The following is a 21,685-nucleotide window of genomic DNA, read 5'->3' as shown; positions in this document are numbered from 1 at the left end:
GGGGCTCTTCTGGGCACCCCTCCCTAGAGACCCCTCCCCACACACACACAAACACACACACACAGGCTCGCCTCTCTAGAGAGCTCCCTCCCTCCCTCGCTCCTTGCACCCCTCCACACACCCCTCCGAGGAAGAACGAGATAGGCTGGGGGGGGAGCATCTTTATTTCCATCACGATCCATCCGCTGTTGCGGGGGGGGGAGTTGCAGGCCCCCATCCAGCCACCCACCCACCCACCCACCAGGCGAGGCCTCTCCTCTCCGAGTCCCGGGAGGACGTCGGAGCTGCTCCGGGTCTGCTCCGCCGCGGCGCGGTCCGGGCCGGGCCGCCTGCCTGCCGGGGCCACCATCCGCCGCTGCTGCTGCTGCCGCTTCTCCGCCGCTTCCTGGAGCCGAGCCGAGCTGCGTCCTCCTCTGAGGCGCCCTCGGGCTTTGTGGCAGGAGCCCCGCCGGGCACGCCCCTTCCGGCCGGCTGCTGGCCAATCGGCGCCCGCCCCGGCCCCGCCCCGCCGGCCAATCCCGGGAGCGCCGCAGAGGGGCGGGGCTGAGGGCGGGGCGGCGGCGCGCTCACTAGAAGGCGGAGGCGCTTGGCGCGCGGACTGGAGAGAGAACTCCGCGCTGGCCCTGCTGGAGGGTGATCGAGACGCCGCCGCCGCCGCCTCCACGCCGCAGCCCCTCCTCGCCCCCGCAGGTAGGCACGCCATATCGGGGGGAGGGAGGAAGGAAGCCCCCTGCACCACACCCGCCCTCGGGCCCCCCAGGAAGAGAGGGCGGAAGGAGCCAGCAGGCACGGAGAGGCTCCTTCCTAGCTCCCAGGGGGGGTGCATGGCCCCCCGCCCCGCCCTTCCCTGGGGAAGCCTCTGGTGTTGGGGGGGGGGCATTTGAACAGCGTCCTGGACTGCCCCCTGGGAGGCTCCTCTGAGTGCCAGGCCAAGCTCAGGGCACCCCAGAGGAGCAGCAGAGACAAGGCTCTTGAAACAAAGCCGAGCATTGAGGATGCAGAAGCACGGTGCAAAGGTGGGAGTTGGCAACCGTGATCCTCTTGCAGGGAAGGAAGGCACAGCCCAGACATCCAAAGGGGGGGGGGGGAGGCTCTCACAGACTCGTGCAGGGGTGCCCAGCTTGGACCCTCCAGTGGTTGCTGGACTACAGCTCCCGTCCTCCCCAAGCAGTGCCCAGCGGTCAGGGATGATGGGAATTGTAGTCCAACAGCTTGAGGACCAGAGTTGTGCAGCCCTGGTCTAGTGGCAGATAGGATGAGGAGGGAGGGGGGGGGGGAGAGAGAGAAAACCCCATGGTCAAAACACCTGCGGGTTGAATGCCAGAGTAAAGGCTGGCTCCACTGCAGCAGATTTACTGTCTGATTGGCAAAGTGTGATGCATTTTCCTGGCTTCCCACCTGTGATCAGGATATGACCGCCCATTGAGATCATCTGAGGAGGTCCGTCTCCAGTTACTGCCAACTCAGACCTGCCTCCAGATTGTGGAATGTGCTCCCTGCTGAGATGCGATCCTCTCCATCTCTGGCAATTAAAACACACACACACACACACACCCATCTTTTTGCCCAAGCTTTCGCAGCTTCCTAATATTTGGGGTTTTTAATTTCTGGCTATTTTTAAATTGTTAAAGTGTCTTTAAGTGTTTGTATACATTTTTAACTGGTTTTATGTTGTTGTAAACCGCCCAGAGACGAAGGTTTGGGGCGGTATACAAATTTGATAAATAAAATAAACCATAAATAAATATGTGCCCTCCTCCTGCACCTCCTTTTACAGACAATTCTAACAGATTCAGGCTGAAACTGACTCCTCCGGCAGTCTGCATCTGGAGTCTCCACCGCCCAACCACAGCGGTGCTTTCTCTGCTTCTTCAGCATTCAGAGCAAGGCTCCCCGTACAACCTGATACCCTTCACTAACAGAGATACAAATGCATCTATTCGTCTATTATGAATGAATGAGATATTTTGAAAAGCATGTTTGCTTCTTTGTTCAAAATAAAGTCATACCTACTTTTCACACCAGACTATGTTTGGGACCTCATTCAAAGAATGACTGAAACAAAGAATGACCTGGGGTTGCCTTTGAAGGCAACTTGGAAGCTTCAGCCGGCCCCAAACGCCATGGCCCAGCTGCTTGTGGGCAGCAGAAAATATGACCATGTTTCCCCTTTGCTGAGGTCACTGCACTGGGTGCCAGTTCGCTTATGGGTCCAATTCAAGGTGCTGGTTATCACCTATAAACCTCTTCAGGGTTTGGCGCCTGTGTACCTTCAGGACTGCCTCTCCCGTCGATCTTTGACCCGCTCTGTGGGGTCATCTCAGGTGGGCCTTCTCAGAGTTCTGGGCCCAGGGGAGGTACGTGGGGCCCTGGCTCATAGGAGGGTCTCCAGGGAGCAGTCACGCCCAGGCACCCCTTCTCTAGACACACCCACACCGAGAGAGCGCTGCCACACCCAGGCACCGCTCTCTCTCAAGAGACACCCACATTTGGCCAGGCTTTTAGGGGTTTTTTTTGGGGGGGGCGGTTTCCTTTTCCTCTTGTCTACGTTGTTTTAATTTATGTAAACTGCCTCGAGTCTAAGGAAGTCAGGCAGTCAAATTGGCTAAATAAAATAAATATTTGAACTATGATTGTTCTCAACAGGTTTGAACAGCGTCCTGGGCTGCTGGGGGACCCTGGACTGCCCCCTGGGAGGCTCCTCTGAGTCCCAGGCCAAGCTCAGGGCACCCCAGAGGAGCAGCAGAGATGAGGCTTTTGAAACAAAGCGGAGCATTGAGGAAGCAGAAGCACAGTGCAAAGGTGGGAGTTGGCAACCGTGATCCTCTTGCAGGGAAGGAAGGCACAGCCCAGACATCCAAAGGAGTGGGGGAGGAGGCTCTCACAGACTCGTGCAGGGGTGCCCAGCTTGGACCCTCCAGTGGTTGCTGGACTACAGCTCCCGTCCTCCCCAAGCACAGTGCCCAGCAGTCAGGGATGATGGGAATTGTAGTCCAACAGCTTGAGGACCAGAGTTGTGCAGCCCTGGTCTAGTGGCTGAGAGGAAGGGGGGGGGGGGGAGAGAGAGAGAATCCCATGGTCAAAACACCTGCGGGTTGAATGCCAGAATAAAGGCTCTGGCTCCCAGCTCCACCCAGTCAGGAAACTGGAACCAGAGGCCGATGCCTTAACGTCGATAAGGCTGATGTTATTTCTCTTTGTGATCCACCCTAAGCCATTTTTGGAAGGGCAGTATAGAAATCGAATTATTATTATTATTTATTATTAACAGACCTGCGCCACCTGATCAGTCACGGTGTTGTGCAATGCCACAAACAACAAGCGAGAACAAACTTGGTTCCTTTAGAAGCCAAGGGAAGGCCTTTCTGTTCACTCAAACTTTTAGAATGGGGGCAGCATATTTAAAACATATTTTTAATTTGCTTTTAACTTGCTTGTCTCTTTAACGTTGTTGTGAGCTGTGCAGAGAACAATTTGTTATGGGGCAGCTAACCAAGTTTGTTCTTGTTAGTCCTTGTGTGAAATAAAGGCATGTGACCTGCCGACTAACAGATACCTCTTTTACATACACAGTCCTGCCACTGAAATGAGCTGCACGCACTGCTTTTGAGAGCAGAAAAAGTACTAGGGGAAATATGCTTGGGAGATGTTCAAAGGAGGTTGGGATGTTTAAAAGCACAAATACTGAATTAATCCTTTTCACTTTTATTGCTCTCAAGGGGTTTTAATCACTCAAGGATACATCTAAAACAACATGATGCCCCCAGAAAGCAGAAGATCCTTTCAGATTCAAATGTACTATGATTCAAGCTTACCATATATGGCCATTATAAAATAAAATGGCTAATGTTTAAAATGAAATCTTTCAAATTGCAAATGGTTTCTTTACTTCCAATTGAAATTCTAAAACAGAAATCCCCATTTCCACTGTGGGTACTTTGACGTTTAGTTGGATTCCCGTTCTGGCTGAAGCTCTTTCCACTCTCTGAGCACGGATGTAGTTTCTACACAGTGTGGGTTCTTTGATGCCGATTAAAATTTCCACTGGTGCTGAAGCTCTTTCCACACTCCAAGCATTTAAAAGGTTACTCTCCAGTGTGAGTCATTTGATGTAAATTGAGGTAGTCACTCCCACTGAAGCTCTTTCCACACTCCAAGCACTGATATGGTGTATCTCCAGTGTGGGTCCTTTGATGCACAGTAAGTGATCCATTGCTACTGAAGCGCTTTCCACACTCCAGGCAGTGATATGGTTTCTCACCAGTGTGAGTTCTTTGATGTTTGTTAAGTTTTGCACTGTCACTGAATCGCTTATCACACTCCAAGCATTTATATGGTTTCTCTCCAGTGTGTATTCTTTGATGAACAGTAAGGGATCCACTATCAGTAAAGCTCTTTCCACACTCCAAGCAGTGATATGGTTTCTCTCCAGTGTGGGTTCTTTGATGTCTGCTAAGTTTTCCACGGTCAGTGAAGCTCTTTCCACACTCCAAGCACTGATATGGTTTCTCTCCAGAATGGGTTCTCTGGTGTGAAGTGAGGGAGGAACTTACACTGAAGTTCTTTCCACACTCTAAGCATTTATAAGGTTTCTCTCCAGTATGGATTCTTTGATGTACAATAAGTGATCCATTGTCACTGAAGCTCTTTCCACACTTCAAGCAGTGATATGGTTTCTCTCCAGTGTGGATTCTTCGATGCACAGTAAGTGATCCACTGTCACTGAAACTCTTTCCACATTCAAAGCATAGATACGGTTTCTCTCCAGTGTGGGTTCTTTGATGTAAAGTGAGGCAGTAACTCACAATGAAGCTCTTCCCACAATCTAAGCATTTATAAGGTTTCTCTGCACTGTGGGTTCTTTGATGTATAGTGAGAGTTCCACTCCTGCTGAAGCTCTTTCCACACTCCAAGCACTGATATATTTTCTCTCCAGTGTGGGTTCTTTGATGTGAAGTAAGGTGGGAACTCACCCTGAAGCTTTTCCCACACTCCAAACATTCATATGGTTTCTCACCTGTGTGTATTCTTTGATGTTTGGTAAGATTTCCACTGTCAATGAAGCTCTTTCCACACTCCAAGCACTGATGTGGTTTCTCTCCAGAATGTGTTCTTTGATGTGAAATGAGGGAGGAATTTACAGTGAAGCTTTTTCCACATTCCAAGCATTTATATGGTCTCTCTCCAGTGTGGGTTCTTTGATGTGAAGTGAGGTGGGAACTCGCACTGAAGCTCTTTCCACACTCCAAGCATTTATGCGGTTTCCCCCTTGTGTTCATTTCTCACTTGTGTTCACTTTCTCACTGAAAGCTTGGTTCGGAATGGAAGATTTTGCTACTCTCAGGGCAGGGACTTCTTTCCCCTGATATTTTTCAGATTATTGTTTTATAGATGCCACCCTGCTGGGAAGCAGAAGGTCCCTTCTTGTTCTTCTCCTTTGCTTAAGGTTTTCCTTCTGTTGTTCCCTCTTTTCCCGTCTGATCCCTCTGCACAGTCATGGGTGGGGCCTTCCTTCCTCCTCACTCTCCTAGCCGTCACCTGCTGAAACAAAGAGAGAGAACCGGTCAAAGCCTGAGACAGGAAAGGCCTTCCCTTCTCAAAGGGCAGCACAGAGGGACTGCTCTGATCACAGAAGAACCACGAAGCCCACCTGCTCTGGGTGACTGAGTCCTGGGGAGAGACAGCAGGCAGAGCCCTTGCTGTGTCCCTCTAAGGTCTCAAGCCAGCAGCAACCTGGCCTGCTCCCAAGGGTTTCTGCCCGCCTGACAAGATCAGCGGAGGGAGCTCTGCTCCGTGTGGCAACAGTGAGAGAGGTTTGGTTGCTGAGTACGCAGGACAGGGCTTTCTCAGTCATAGCCCCCAGGCTTTGGAGTGCTTTCCCGGTTGGCGGCCGCTCCTCGACAGTTTTTAGGAAAAGAGTAACTGGGCTCTTCACCCGGGCTTTTGAATGAAAAGTATTGTTTGACTAGTGCCACTTTGTGTGTTATGTATTATTGTTCATTATGTTCATTTTATGTATTATTGATCATTAAATGTTATTTATATTCTTTTTATATCTATACTATCTGTATTCTTGTATTTTAATTATGCACTGTTTTTATTAGATTGTAAACTGCTTTGAAATTACTTTATTGAAAAGTGGTATATAAATCGAACAATAAAAAAATACACCCAGCTCAGTGGGTTGAGGAAGCGGGTGGGGTCGCAATCAGGATTCCATCTCATTTACTGGGGGGCCTGTTGGGAAACTCTTCCATTTTTTATGTCTGTGTTTGCATATATCACACACTGGGATGTCTCCCTTGCTGGAAGAGGTGGCCATGGGAGGGGGGAGTAGTGAAGCCCCACCGGAAGGTTAGGCCAGGTGAGTCCAAGACTGACCCTGGATTTCATGGCAGGATCCAACTTCTCTCGCCCAGACTTCTTCAAAACCTCAGTACTTTTGTCAACATGAAATACCTGCAAATCAGCCAGGCCTTGTTTTCTTCCTTGATGTGGACTCGAAACCCTCTAGGCTTGCTGAAATGAAGCAAGCCTCAAGTAAGCTCCCTGACTGGTTTCATTCTTATAAGCAAAAGAAAGCAAGGTGGATTTTTTTGGGGGTTTTTAAACATTTTATATCCTCCCCTTCCTCCAAGGAGCCCAGAGCAGTGTACTACATACTTAGGTTTCTCCACACAACAACCCTGTGAAGTAGGTTAGGCTGAGAGAGGAGTGACTGGCCCAGAGTCCGCAGGCCCTGGACCCAGGTTGAATTTTTATTTTTGGGGAAAGGAGGCTGGCCATATTGTGCACAATTATCTAGGTGCCTCCATGTGCTCAGGAAGGGATACTTCATTTTTTATCCTCACAATATCCCTGTGAGGTGGGCCAGGCCGAGGGAGAGATGAGATGGGCCTCACTGTGGCATCGTGGAGAACACAGAAGAACTCTCATTCCCTGCTAAATGAGGGGAAAGACACGCCTTTGAAAGTGGCGATTCTCATACATTTTGTAGGGGGAGAGCCACTAACCCTATCCGTCCCCAGCACAGCCTCCCTCCAGTGGCGCTTGCTGCTCTTTCTTTTCAGGTGGTGGATCTGCGCACACACTGAGGAGCTTTCCAATGGCTTCAGCAACTCCCACAGGATCCCCCCCTGCCCCGCGTCCTATCCTACTAATCAGACAGCCAACACCAAAAGGGAACACCAAGGAGCCAACAACCAGGGCCCCAGGTAGCCAAGGGGGGCCGGGGCTGTTTGGGGGGGGGGACTGGAGACAGGCTTGCAGTCTTTTTTTCAGCAGCAAGCCACGTGGCAGGCGCTGTTGATCCTCCCATGTTCCCCCAGCACTGGACTTCAGCCCCCACTCCCCACTTTCCCCAGGCCCCCCACAGCCCCTCAAGCAGAACGAGAGCAACTTCCACAAGTTGGACTGAAGGTTACTTTAAATGGGTTTATTTTATTTTATATGAGTTCTGGTTTTGATGGGGGTGTTTTCATTGGTGAACTGCCCAGAGATTTCATGCCCAGAAGAGGGTCCCCTCCAAGCAGCCCCAACTTTTCCTTCCAAGCAGCCCCCAACACCAGGACATTAGAAGCTGCTATATATTGAGTCAGACCACTGGTCCATCTAGCTCAGTATTGTCTACCCAGACTGGCAGCGGCTTCTCCAAGCTTGCAGGCAGGAGTCTCTCTCAGCCCTATCTTGGAGATGCTGCCAGGGAGGGGACTTGGAACCTTCTGCTCTTCCCAGAGCAGCTCCATCCCCTGAGGGGAAGATCTGGCAGTTCTCATACTTCCTTGTTTCTTCTCCAAATTCAATTTTTATTAATTTTAACAGTAGTAATATTGTCATTCATTGCAAATACACACAAAAAGGTGGACTTCCCACACACATCTCTTCGTGAATCATCAGCTATAAAATTTACCCTTGCTATAATAATAATTCAAAACATAAATTCAAACCCTTACAAACATAGCTAATCTACCAAACCTGCAGTTTTTTGCTAAATTTCAAACCCTGCTGTAAAGTCCATAGTAGGAAAGTAATTCTTTAGATACAACAAACAGTTCTCATACTTCTAGTCTCCCATTCAAATGCAAACCAGGGTAGACCCTGCTTAGCTAAGGGGGAAGTTCCACCGCAAAAGCACAGCCCACCACAATCTCTGGGCGCTCTGCAAACAAGGGGGCCGGTGTGGGGCGGCGTCTCCTCCAAGCCAGCCCGCAGACTGGGGCTTCCCAACCTGGGGGCCTCCAGAGGGGCCCCCAACTACAACGCCCATCACCCCCAGCTTCCATTTACTATGGCTGGGGCTGATGGGAGCTGGAGTTCAGCAACAGCTAGCACACCACCGGTTGGGCTAGGAGCCCTGCTGCCCACTAGCCAGCCCACGCAGCAGCCATTCCTGGGGGGCAGCCCGCCGCTCCCTGCAGCAGATACACCCCCCCCAGAAGAGCTCAGCGGCTGGGACTACAACTCCCGTCACCCCGAGGCCTCACTTCCGGCCCGCGGGGCATGACGGGGGCTGTAGTTCGAGGGCAGCCTCCGGGAACGCCCCGCGCCCTCCCCACTGCCAGTTTAAAAGTGGGCTCCAGCTTACCCATCGCCGAAACCTCCCCTCTTCTTCTCCGTTACGGGTCCGGGGCTTCACGGAAGGCCGGCGGGGAACCGCCGCCGGGATGGAAAAGGAGAACAAGCGGCGCCTCCAAGATGGCGCCGGACTCCTCCCCCTCCCACTAGGCTCCTCTGCGCAGGCGCGCGGGATCAGGAAGCTCTTCTCACTCAATGCGGCGGCAGCCTCGGCCTGCCCAAAGAGGAAGAGAGAAAAAGAGTGCAGGCAACTTGCGGCAAGCAAGCAGGCAGTTTCCCTTACCCAAGTCGGATCCTCCAACCCCACCCCCCCCCGGCTGCTTCTGCAGGGGACTCGGCTAAGAAGGGACCCTACCCTGCTATTTCCACGGTGCTGGCTGGTGGTATGGAATGCTGCCTGCTGAGCCCGACCCTTCCTCCACCACCACGGAAGTCGGCACCCACTGGCAGCAGCTCAGCTCCTCAGAGCTTCAGGCGGGTTCTTTCCCCGGAGAAGCCGCGTGTGCCAGGGATGGAACCTGTGAGGGCCTTCGGCCTTCCGATCAGGGGCAGGACTGCTGAGCTGTGGCGGGTCGCCAACATTTAGACTAGAGTCAAAACACACGAGCAGCACCAAACACATTAAAACACAGATCAGGGGCAGGGAACGGGCAGAGGCGGGGAACCGCCGCCGGGATGGAGAAGGAGACCGAAGAGGGGCGCCTCCAAGATGGCGCCGGACTCCTCCCCCTCCCACTAGGCCCCTCTGGGCAGGCGCGCGGGATCAGGAAGACCTTCTCAACATGGCGGCTGCCCCGCCCCACAATTCCACGTCACCGGACGAAGCGCCGGCAGCTCCCTCCCTCCCGGCGGGCACGACCCCCCCACCCGCCCCCCTGAGAAGGGGCTACTGTGGCAGCCAAGAGGCGAGCGGCCTTTCGCTGGGAGGGAGCGCGACCTGCCCAGGGCCAGGAGCCAGTGACTCTCGGCAGCGCGCCCCGGCGCCTGCGCCCAGGGAGCCAAGCAAGCCTCTGCTCGGCCGCAGGCTGCATGGAGACTACACTTCCCAGCCTGCTCTGCGGCGCGAGGGGGGAGGAGCTGGACTAAGGCCAAAGAGATAAAGGAGTAGAGCAAGAACACAGACATCACCCCACCTCTGGAATACAGGCCAAAGAGATAAGGTGTGCAGCTAGAGCAGACACATCGCCACACCTCCGGCACAGAGGCTAAAGAGATAAGGTGTGCAGCTAGAGCAGACACATCGCCACACCTCCGGCACAGAGGCTAAAGAGATAAGGTGTGCAGCTAGAGCACACACATCGCCACACCTCCGGCACACAGGCCAAAGAGAAAAGGCTGTGCAGCTAGAGCACACACATCGCCACACCTCCGGCACAGAGGCTAAAGAGATAAGGTGTGCAGCTAGAGCAGACACATCGCCACACCTCCGGCACCAAGGCCAAAGAGATAAGGCTGTGCAGCTAGAGCACACACATCGCCACACCTCTGGCACAGAGGCTAAAGAGATAAGGTGTGCAGCTAGAGCAGACACATCGCCACACCTCCGGCACAGAGGCTAAAGAGACAAGGCTGTGCAGCTAGAGCACACACATCGCCACACCTCCGGCACACAGGCCAGAGAGATAAGGGTATGCAGCTAGAGCACACACATCGCCACACCTCCGGCACAGAGGCCAAAGAGATAAGGCTGTGCAGCTAGAGCACACACATCGCCACACCTCCAGCACACAGGCCAAAGGGTTGAGGCTGTGCAGCTAGAGCACACACATCGCCACACCTCCGGCACATAGGCCAAAGAGATAAGGGTGTGCAGCTAGAGCACACACATCGTCACACCTCTGGCACACAGGCCAAAGAGATAAGGATGTGCAGCTAGAACACAGACATCGCCACACCTCCGGTATATATGCCAAAGAGATAAGGCTGTGCAGCTAGAGCAGACACATCGCCACACCTCCGGCACAGAGGCCAAAGAGATAAGGCTGTGCAGCTAGAGCACACACATCGCCACACCTCCGGCACAGGCCAAAGGGATGAGGCTGTGCAGCTAGAGCACACACATCGCCACACCTCCGGCACATAGGCCAAAGAGATAAGGGTGTGCAGCTAGAGCACACACATCGTCACACCTCCGGCACACAGGCCAAAGAGATAAGGATGTGCAGCTAGAACACAGACATCGCCACACCTCCGGCACATAGGCCAAAGAGATAGGGGTATGCAGCTAGAACACAGACATCGCCACACCTCCGGTATATATGCCAAAGAGATAAGGCTGTGCAGCTAGAGCAGACACATCGCCACACCTCCGGCACATAGGCCAAAGAGATAAGGGTGTGCAGCTAGAGCACACACATCGTCACACCTCCAGCACACAGGCCAAAGAGATAAGGATGTGCAGCTAGAACACAGACATCGCCACACCTCCGGCACAGAGGCCAAAGAGATAAGGCTGTGCAGCTAGAGCACACACATCGCCACACCTCCAGCACACAGGCCAAAGAGATAGGGGTATGCAGCTAGAACACAGACATCGCCACACCTCTGGCACGTAGGCCAAAGAGATAAGGGTGTGCGGTTAGAACACAGACATCGCAACTCCTCCAGCAAGTAAGCCAAAGAGATAAGGGTGTGCAGCTAGAACACACACATCACCACACCTCCGGCAAATAGGCCAAAGAGATAAGGGTGTGCAGCTAGAACACACACATCGTCACACCTCCGGCACATAGGCCAAAGAGATAAGGGTGTGCAGCTAGAACACACACACATCACCACACCTCCGGCAAATAGGCCAAAGAGATAAGGGTGTGCAGCTAGAACACACACATCACCACACCTCCGGCAAATAGGCCAAAGAGATAAGGGTGTGCAGCTAGAACACACACATCGTCACACCTCCGGCACATAGGCCAAAGAGATGAGGGTGTGCAGCTAGAGCACACATGTCGCCACACCTCCGGGATAGCTGCCAAAGAACTGAGGGTGTGCAGCTAGAGCACACATGTCACCACACCTCCGGTATATATGCCACAGAGATAAGGGTGTGCAGCTAGAGCAGACACATCGCCACACCTCCGGCATATAGGCCAAAGAGATAAGGCTGTGCAGCTAGAGCACACACATCGCCACACCTCTGGCACAGAGGCTAAAGAGATAAGGTGTGCAGCTAGAGCAGACACATCGCCACACCTCCGGCACACAGGCCAAAGAGATAAGGATGTGCAGCTAGAACACAGACATCGCCACACCTCCGGCACATAGGCCAAAGAGATAGGGGTATGCAGCTAGAACACAGACATCGCCACACCTCCGGCACATAGGCCAAAGAGATAAGGGTGTGCAGCTAAAACACAGACATCGCCACACCTCCGGCAGGTAGGCCAAAGAGATAAGGGTGAGCAGCTAGAGCACACACATCACCACACCTCCGGCATGTAGCCCAAAGAGATAAGGGTGAGCAGCTAGAGCACACACATCGCCACACCTCCGGCACACAGGCCAAAGAGATAAGGCTGTGCAGCTAGAGCACACACATCGCCACACCTCCGGCACATAGGTCAAAGAGATAAGGGTGTGCAGCTAGAACACAGACATTGCCACACCTCCAGTATATATGCCAAAGAGATAAGGGTGTGCAGCTAGAGCAGACACATCGGCACACCTAAGGCACAGAGGCCAAAGAGATAAGGCTGTGCAGCTAAAGCACACACATCGCCACACCTCCGAGATATATGCCAAAGAGATAAGGGTGTGCAGCTAGAGCACACACAACGCCACACCTCTGACACAGAGGCCCAAGAGATAAGGGTGTGCAACTAGAACAAAGACATTGCCACATTTCCGGCACATAGGCCAAAGAGTTAAGGGTGTGCAGCTAGAACACAGACATCGCTACACCTCCGGCACATAGGCCAAAGAGATAAGGGTGAGCAGCTAGAACAAACACATCGCCACACCTCCGGCACAGAGGCCAAAGAGATAAGGGTGTGCAGCTAGAGCACACACTTTGCCACACCTCCGGCACATAGGCCAAAGAGTTACAGGGTGTGCAGCTAGAACACACACGTTGCCACACCTCCGGCACAGAGGCCAAAGAGGGTGTGCAACTAGAGCACACACATCACCACACATTGCCACACATCCGGCACATATGACAAAGAGATAAGGGTGTGCAACTAGAGCACACACATCGTCACACCTCCGGCAAATAGGCCAAAGAGATAAGGGTGTGCAGCTAGAACACACACATCGTCACACCTCCGGCACATAGGCCAAAGAGATGAGGGTGTGCAGCTAGAGCACACATGTCGCCACACCTCCGGGATAGCTGCCAAAGAGATGAGGGTGTGCAGCTAGAGCACACATGTCACCACACCTCCGGTATATATGCCAAAGAGATAAGGGTGTGCAGCTAGAGCAGACACATCGCCACACCTCCAGCACATAGGCCAAAGAGATAAGGGTGTGCAACTAGAGCACACAAGTCGCCACACCTCCGGTATATATGCCAAAGAGATAAGGGTGTGCAGCTATAGCACATGCATCACCACACCTCCGGCACAGAGGCCAAAGAGATAAGGGTGTGCGGCTAGAGCACAGTCATCGCCACACCTCCGGCACTTAGGCCAAAGAGATAAGGGTGTGCAGCTATAGCACATGCATCACCACACCTCCGGCACAGAGGCCAAAGAGATAAGGGTGTGCAGCTAGAGCACAGGCATCGCCACACCTCCGGCACAGAGGCCAAAGAGATAAGGGTGTGCAGCTAGAACACAGACATTGCCACATTTCCGGCACATAGGCCAAAGATATAAGGGTGTGCAGCTAGAACACAGACATTGCTACACCTCCGGCACACAGGCCAAAGAGATAAGGGTGTGCAGCTAGAACACAGACATTGCCACATTTCCGGCACATAGGCCAAAGATATAAGGGTGTGCAGCTAGAACACAGACATTGCTACACCTCCGGCACACAGGCCAAAGAGATAAGGGTATGCAGCTAGAACACACGCATCGCCACACCTCCAGCACACAGGGCAAAGAGATAAGGGTGTGCGTCTAGAGCACACACATCGCCACACCTCCGGCAAATAGGCCAAAGAGATAAGGGTGTGTAGCTAGAGCACACGCATCGCCACACGTCCGACAAACAGGCCAAAGAGATAAGGGTGTGCAGCTAGAACACAGACATTGCCACACCTCCGGCACACAGGCCAAAGAGATAAGGGTGTGCAGTTGGAACACAGACATCGCCACACCTCCGGCACATAGGCCAAAGAGATAAGGGTGAGCAGCTAGCGCACACACATCGCCACACCTCCGGCACACAGGCCAAAGAGATAAGGATGTGCAGCTAGAGCACAGACATCGCCACACCTCCGGCACATAGGCCAAAGAGATAGGGATATGCAGCTAGAACACAGACATCGCCACACCTCCGGCACATAGGCCAAAGAGATAAGGGTGTGCAGCTAGAGCAGACACATCGCCACACCTCCGGCACAGAGGCCAAAGTGATAAGGCTGTGCAGCTAGAGCAGTGTTTCTCAACCACCGGTCCCTGGACCGCTGCCGGTCCCCGAAGGGTTGAGTGCCGGTCCCTGACTGGGAGTCAAACCTCCCCCCCAACTGAAATCAAGGCACTCACTTCCTCAGTTTTGCACATGGCACGGAAGAGGAAGAGTATCACGGAGGCATGGGACCCTTCTTGTGCCTTGCCTCCACATGCTGCTGAGATCTTCCTACAGCTATCTTATTCCCTATCTTTACAGCTTCAAACTGTATGCGGTGCGGGGGCATGGAGGAAAAAGTATGGCAGTGGGCGCCACTTGAAGGGCTGCTGGTTCTTGCATGCTCATTGTTTGCAGCCAAAGGTTGGTTGATTGAAACCGAGCTGCCTGTTGTAGTCGAGGCGCCTTGAGAGGGAACGCTGTTTCCCTCTTGCATCAGTGGGGTTTGCCTGTATGTTGTTTTCATTGGCCCCATGTAGCTTTTGAATTTTTCTAATGGCCCAACATCCCCTCTCCATTGAGTAATCACAAGCACCTCCACTCCAGACATACTGGAGACAAATTTGTTCACCCAGGCTTTTAGATTCAGGGGTTCTCAACCTTGGGTACCCAGACGTTGGTGGACTTCTACTCCCATAATCCCCAGCCATAATGGCCAAATGCCATTGTTGGGGATTATGGGAGTTTAACTGAGCGGCCCAAGGTTAAGAACCCCTAATATTCCATGTTTGCAAAAGATTCCAAATTTAATTATTTTAATGCTTATATTATTTTCATTCTAAACTGCCCAGAGATGCAAGTTTTGGGCAGTATAGAAGTCTGATAGATAGACAGACAGACAGACAGACTTGAAACCCCTTTACTAACTGCTGGTCCGGGAAACTGCGCATGAAGAATGTAGCGGTCCTTGAAACTCTGCACGAAGAATTTAGCGGTCCTTGACTCCAAAAAGTTTGAGAAACACTGAGCTAGAGCACACACATCGCCACACCTCCAGCACACAGGCCAAAGAGATAGGGGTATGCAGCTAGAACTCAGACATCGCCACACCTCCGGCACGTAGGCCAAAGAGATAAGGGTGAGCAGCTAGAGCACACACATCGCCACAACTCCGGCACACAGGCCAAAGAGATAAGGGTGTGCAGCTAGAGCACACACATCGCCACACCTCAGGCACATAGGCCAAAGAGACAAGGGTGTGCAGCTAGAACACACACGTTGCCACACCTCCGGCACAGAGGCCAAAGAGGGTGTGCAGCTACAGCACACACATCGCCACACATACGGCACATATGACAAAGAGATAAGGGTGTGCAACTAGAGTACACACATCGCCACACCTCCGGCACAGAGGCCAAAGAGATAAGCGTGTGCGGCTAGAGCACAGCCATCGCCACACCTCCGGCACTTAGGCCAAAGAGATAGGGGTGTGCAGCTCGAGCACACGCATTGCTAAACCTCCGACACATAGGCCAAAGAGATAAGGGTGTGCAGAAGGAGCACAGGAATCACCGCAGCTCTGGGATATAGGCCAAAGAGATAAGGGTTTGCAGCTAGCAAGTACACGTCGCCACACCTCCGGCACACAGGACACAGAGATAAAGCTGTGTAGCTAGAGCAAACACATCGCCACACCTCCGGCACAGAGGCCCAAGAGATAAGGGTGTGCAGCTAGAGCACACGCATCGCCACACCTCCGGCACAGAGGCCAAAGAGATAAGGCTGTGCAGCTAGAGCACAGACATCGCCACACCTCCGGCATACAGGCCAAAGAGATAAGGGTGTGCAGCTAGAGCATACACATCGCCACACCTATGGCAAACAGGCCAAAGCGATAAGGGTGTGCAGCTAGAGCACACATGTCACCACACCTCCGGGATATATGCCAAAGAGATAAGGGTGTGCAGCTAGAGCACACACAACGCCACACCTCCGGCACAGAGCCCCAAGAAATAAGGGTGTGCAGCTAGAACAAACACATCGCCAAACCTCCGGCATATAGGCCAAAGAGATAAGGGTGTGCAGCTAGAGTGTACACGTCGCCACACCTCCGGCACATAGGAAAAAGAGATACCGGTGTGCATCTAGAACACACAGAGACCAAAGAGATAAGGCTGTGCAGCTAGAGCACACACATCGCTACACCTCCAGCACACAGGCCAAAGAGATAGGGGTATGCAGCTAGAACACAGACATCGCCACACCTCCGGCTCGTAGGCCAAAGAGATAAGGGTGAGCAGCTAGAGCACACACATCGCCACACCTCCGGCACACAGGCCAAAGAGATAAGGGTGTGCAGCTAGAGCACACACATCGCCACACCTCCGGCACATAGGCCAAAGAGATAAGGGTGTGCAGCTGGAACACAGACATTGCCACACCTCCGGTATATATGCCAAAGAGATAAGGGTGTGCAGCTAAAGCAGACACATCGGCACACCTAAGGCACAGAGGCCAAAGAGATAAGGCTGTGCAGCTAGAGCACACACATCGCCACACCTCTGAGATATATGCCAAAGAGATAGGGGTGTGCAGCTAGAGTACACACATCACCACACCTCCGGCACATAGGCCAAAGAGATAAGGGTGTGCGGCTAGAGCACATCCATAGCCACACCTCTGGCACAGGGGCCAGAGAGACTGAGGTGTGCAGCTACAGCACACATATCGCCACACCTCCGGCACATAGGCCAAAGAGATAAGGGTGTGCAAGTAGAGCACACGCATCGCCACACCTCCGGCACAAAGGCTCAAGGGTTAAGGGTGTGCAGCTGGAGCACACCCGTCGCCACACCTCCGGCACAGAGACCAAAAAGATAACGGTGTGCGGCTAGAGCACAGCCATCGCCACACCTCCGGGATATAGGCCAAAGAGATAGGGGTGTGCAGCTAGAGCACATCCGTCGCCACATCTCTGGCACATAGGGTAAAGAGATAGGGGTGTGCAGCTAGAGCACACACATCACCACACCTCCGGCACATAGGCCAAAGAGATAAGGGTGTGTGGCTAGAGCACAGCCATCGCCACACCTCCAGCACAGAGGCCAGAGAGACTGGGGTGTGCAGCTAGAGCACACAGGTCACCACATCTCTGGCACATAGGCCAAAGTGATAGTGGTGTGCAGCTAGAGCACACGCGTCGCCACACCTCCGGCAAAGAGGCGAAAGAGATAGGGGTGTGGAGCTAGAGCACATGCATCGCAACTCTTCCGGGACATATGCCAAAGAGATAAAGGTGTGCAGCTAGAGCACACGCATCGCCCCACCTCCGGCACATAGGCCAAAGAGATAGGGGTGTGCACCTAGAGCACAGGCATCGCCACACCACCGGCACAGAGGCCAAAGAGATAGGGGTGTGCAGCTAGAGCACACGCATCGCCCCACCTCCGGCACATAGGCCAAAGAGATAGGGGTGTGCAGCTAGAGCACACACATCGCCACACATCGGGCACAGAGGCGCAAGAGATAATGGTGTGTGGCTAGAACACACACATCGCCACACCTCTGGCACATAGGCCCAAGAGATAGGTGTGTGCAGCTAGAGCACAGACAACGACACACCTCTGGCACATTGGCCAAAGAGATAAGGGTATGCAGCTAGAACACAGACATCGCCACATTTCCGGCACATAGGCCAAAGAGACAAGGGTGTGCACCTAGAGTGTACACGTCGCCACACCTCCGGCACATAGGACAAAGAGATACCGGTGTGCAGCTAGAACACACACGTTGCCACACCTCCGGCACAGAGGCCAAAGAAATAAGGGTGTGCAGCTAGAGCACACACATCGCCACACCTCCGGCACATAGGCCAAAGAGATAAGGGCGTGCAGCTAGAGCACACGCATCGCTACACCTCCAGCACAGGGGCCAAAGAGATAAGGGTGTGCAGCTAGAGCACACGCATCGCTACACCTCCGGCACAGAGGCCAAAGAGATACGGGTGTGCAGCTAGAGCACACGCATCGCCACACCTCCGGCACACAGGCCAAAGAGATAAGGGTGTGCAGCTAGAACACAGACATCGCCACACCTCCGGCACATAGGCCAAAAAGATAAGGGCGTGCAGCTAGAGCACACGCATCGCTACACCTCCGGCACATAGGCCCAAGAGATAGGTGTGTGCAGCTAGAACACAGACAACGACACACCTCTGGCACATTGGCCAAAGAGATAAGGGTATGCAGCTAGAACACACACGTTGCCACACCTCCGGCACAGAGGCCAAAGAAATAAGGGTGTGCAGCTAGAGCACACGCATCGCCACACCTCCGGCACATAGGCCAAAGAGATAAGGGTGTGCAGCTAGAGCACACGCATCGCTACACCTCCGGCACAGGGGCCAAAGAGATAAGGGTGTGCAGCTAGAGCACACGCATCGCTACACCTCCGGCACAGAGGCCAAAGAGATAAGGGTGTGCAGCTAGAGCACACGCATCGCCACACCTCCGGCACATAGGCCAAAGAGATAAGGGTGTGTGGCTAGAGCACAGCCATCGCCACACCTCCAGCACAGAGGCCAGAGAGACTGGGGTGTGCAGCTAGAGCACACAGGTCACCACATCTCTGGCACATAGGCCAAAGTGATAGTGGTGTGCAGCTAGAGCACACGCGTCGCCACACCTCCGGCAAAGAGGCGAAAGAGATAGGGGTGTGGAGCTAGAGCACATGCATCGCAACTCTTCCGGGACATACGCCAAAGAGATAAAGGTGTGCAGCTAGAGCACACGCATCGCCCCACCTCCGGCACAGAGGCCAAAGAGATAGGGGTGTGCAGCTAGAGCACACGCATCGCCCCACCTCCGGCACATAGGCCAAAGAGATAGGGGTGTGCAGCTAGAGCACACACATTGCCACACTTCGGGCACAGAGGCGCAAGAGATAATGGTGTGCAGCTAGAACACACACATCGCCACACCTCTGGCACATAGGCCCAAGAGATAAGGGTGTGCAGCTAGAGCACAGACAACGACACACCTCTGGCACATAGGCCAAAGAGATAAGGGTATGCAGCTAGAACACAGACATCGCCACATTTCCGGCACATAGGCCAAAGAGATAAGGGTGTGCTTCTAGAACACATGCATTGCCACACCTCCGGCACATAGGCCAAAGAGATAAGGCTGTGCAGCTAGAGCACACACATCGCCACACAGGACAAAGAGATAAAGGTGTGCAGCTAGAGCTGAGGCATCACCACACCTCCGGCACATAGGCCAAAGAGATAAGGGTGTGCAGCTAGAGCAGACAGCCAACTCCAGAAGGGAACACCAAGGAGCCAACAACCAGGGCCCCAGGTAGCCAAGGGGGCAGGGGCCGTTTGGAGGTGGGGGGCTGGAGACAGGCTTGCAGTCTTTTTTTTAGCAGCAAGCTACGTGGCAGGAGCTGTTGATCCTCCCATGTTCCCCCAGCACTGGACTTCAGCCCCCACTCCCCGCTTTGCCCAGGCCCCCCACAGCCTCTCAAGCAGAACGAGAGCAACTTCCACAAGTTGGACTGAAGGTTACTTTAAATGGGTTTATTATTTTATTTTATATGAGTTATAGTTTTGATGGCAGTGTTTTCATCGGTGAACTGCCCAGAGATTTCATGCCCAGAAGACGGTCCCCTCCAAGCAGCCCCAACTTTTCCTTCCAAGCAGCTCCCAACACCAGGACACAGGAAACTGCCATATACTGAGTGAGACCACTGGTCCATCTAGCTCAGGACTGTCTACACAGACTGGCAGCGTCTTCTCCAAGGTTGCAGACAGGAATCTCTCTCAGCCCTATCTTAGAGATGCTGCCAGCGAGAGAACTTGGAATCTAGATGCTCTTCCCTGAGCAACTCTATCCCCTAAGTGGGGGAAGATCTTACAGTGCTCATACTTCTATTCTCCCATTCAAATGCAAACCTGGACAGACCCTGCTTAGCTAAGGGGGAAGTTCCACCGCAAAAGCACAGCCCACCACAATCTCTGGGCGCTCTGCAAACAAGGGGGCCGGGGTGGGGCGGCGTCTCCTCCAAGCCAGCCCGCAGACTGGGGCTTCCCAACCTGGGGGCCTCCAGAGGGGCCCCCAACTACAACGCCCATCACCCCCAGCTTCCATTTACTATGGCTGGGGCTGATGGGAGCTGGAGTTCAGCAACAACTAGCACACCACCGGTTGGGCTAGGAGCCCTGCTGCCCACTAGCCAGCGCACGCAGCGGCCATTCCTGGGGGGCAGCCCGCCGCTCCCTGCAGCAGATACACCCCCCCCCCCGAAGAGCTCAGCGGCTGGGACTACAACTCCCGTCACCCCGAGGCCTCACTTCCGGCCCGCGGGGCATGATGGGGGCTGTAGTTCGAGGGCAGCCTCCGGGAACGCCCCGCGCCTTCCCCACTGCCAGTTTAAATGTGGGCTCCAGCTTACCCATCGCCGAAACCTCCCCTCTTCTTCTCCGTTACGGGTCCGGGGCTTCACGGAAGGCCGGCGGGGAACCGCCGCCGGGATGGAAAAGGAGAACAAGCGGCGCCTCCAAGATGGCGCCGGACTCCTCCCCCTCCCACTAGGCTCCTCTGCGCAGGCGCGCGGGATCAGGAAGCTCTTCTCACTCAATGCGGCGGCAGCCTCGGCCTGCCCAAAGAGGAAGAGAGAAAAAGAGTGCAGGCAACTTGCGGCAAGCAAGCAGGCAGTTTCCCTTACCCAAGTCGGATCCTCCAACCCCACCCCCCCCCGGCTGCTTCTGCAGGGGACTCGGCTAAGAAGGGACCCTACCCTGCTATTTCCACGGTGCTGGCTGGTGGTATGGAATGCTGCCTGCTGAGCCCGACCCTTCCTCCACCACCACGGAAGTCAGCACCGACTGGCAGCAGCTCAGCTCCTCAGAGCTTCAGGCGGGTTCTTTCCCCGGAGAAGCCGCGTGTGCCAGGGATGGAACCTGTGAGGGCCTTCGGCCTTCCGATCAGGGGCAGGACTGCTGAGCTGTGGCGGGTCGCCAACATTTAGACTAGAGTCAAAACACACGAGCAGCACCAAACACATTAGCACCTGGGTTTTCAGGTGGGGGGCAGGACAGGCCATAGAATCCCAGACCCACAGAAGGGGCCTCAGCGGTCTTCTAGTCCACTCGGTGCAGGCAAGTGCTAGCTCCTTTTCTCTCCACCTCTAACCCAAAAGCCATGCCCTGCTGCCTGGCTACTCCGGCTTCTGCAGCCTGCTCTGGAAAGAGGGGATGCGGCTTCTCAATTTCTTTTAAAAGGCTTCCATTATTTAAAAACAATCAGTTCAAGCGATCTGACCGTAACGGACAACAGGCGAGTAACTCGCCGCGAGTTCTCTCCAGCATCACTTCGGTAGGAGAAGGCTACCCATGCTGACAGTATCCTGGAGACGGGGTCGGACTCGGCAGGCAGCATTCTACCCCACTACCCAGCACCGTGGTCTGAGTCCCTTCTTGACCGAAGCCCCTGGAGAAGCTGCTGCCTGCCTGGATAGGTTGGAGAGAGCGCCCCCCACCCCGCTGCTGCCTGCCTGGGTGGGTTGGAGGGAACACCAGGATTTGGCTTGGGCAAGGGCAACTGCTTGCCTGCCTGTGCCTGCTCCCTTCTTTCCGATCCGCGAGCCGCGCCTGCGC

The 21,685-nt window shown here is 54.0% G+C and overlaps 1 protein-coding gene and 1 long non-coding RNA gene across 6 annotated transcripts; one reads left to right on the top strand and one right to left on the bottom strand.

The window, feature by feature from the left end:
- The first annotated feature begins 544 nt into the window (after positions 1 to 544).
- Positions 545 to 3,861, top strand: LOC128337634 (uncharacterized). The gene is made up of 3 exons (XR_008312349.1): positions 545 to 690; positions 2,647 to 2,802; positions 3,720 to 3,861. It is a non-coding gene; the product is annotated as an uncharacterized LOC128337634 (long non-coding RNA).
- Positions 3,690 to 21,657, bottom strand: LOC128337589 (zinc finger protein ZFP2-like). 5 transcript variants are annotated; one of them, XM_053278780.1, is made up of 4 exons: positions 20,482 to 21,657; positions 8,585 to 8,788; positions 6,460 to 6,519; positions 3,690 to 5,541 (listed from the first exon to the last, which is right to left on the bottom strand). In XM_053278780.1, the coding sequence occupies exon 4, from the start codon at positions 5,277 to 5,279 to the stop codon at positions 4,086 to 4,088; it is 1,194 nt and encodes a 397-aa protein (XP_053134755.1). In that variant the 5' UTR covers positions 5,280 to 5,541; positions 6,460 to 6,519; positions 8,585 to 8,788; positions 20,482 to 21,657; the 3' UTR covers positions 3,690 to 4,085. The 5 variants fall into 5 exon arrangements, with proteins under 5 accessions (XP_053134755.1, XP_053134757.1, XP_053134754.1 ...); XM_053278782.1 differs by having other exon boundaries at positions 3,690 to 5,538; XM_053278779.1 differs by lacking the exon at positions 6,460 to 6,519 and having other exon boundaries at positions 20,482 to 20,685; positions 20,827 to 21,657.
- Positions 21,658 to 21,685: the final 28 nt, after the last annotated feature.

Source organism: Hemicordylus capensis, chromosome 14, assembly GCF_027244095.1.
Source record: "Hemicordylus capensis ecotype Gifberg chromosome 14, rHemCap1.1.pri, whole genome shotgun sequence".
In the NCBI taxonomy this organism is placed as follows: Eukaryota; Metazoa; Chordata; class Lepidosauria; order Squamata; family Cordylidae; genus Hemicordylus; species Hemicordylus capensis.
This window is presented reverse-complemented; position numbering and strand designations above follow the sequence as displayed.

Bases quoted from the DNA above. Each gene is read 5' to 3' on its own strand.
- LOC128337589 (XM_053278780.1), bottom strand. From the start codon at position 5,279: ATGAACACAAGGGGGAAACCGCATAAATGCTTGGAGTGTGGAAAGAGC.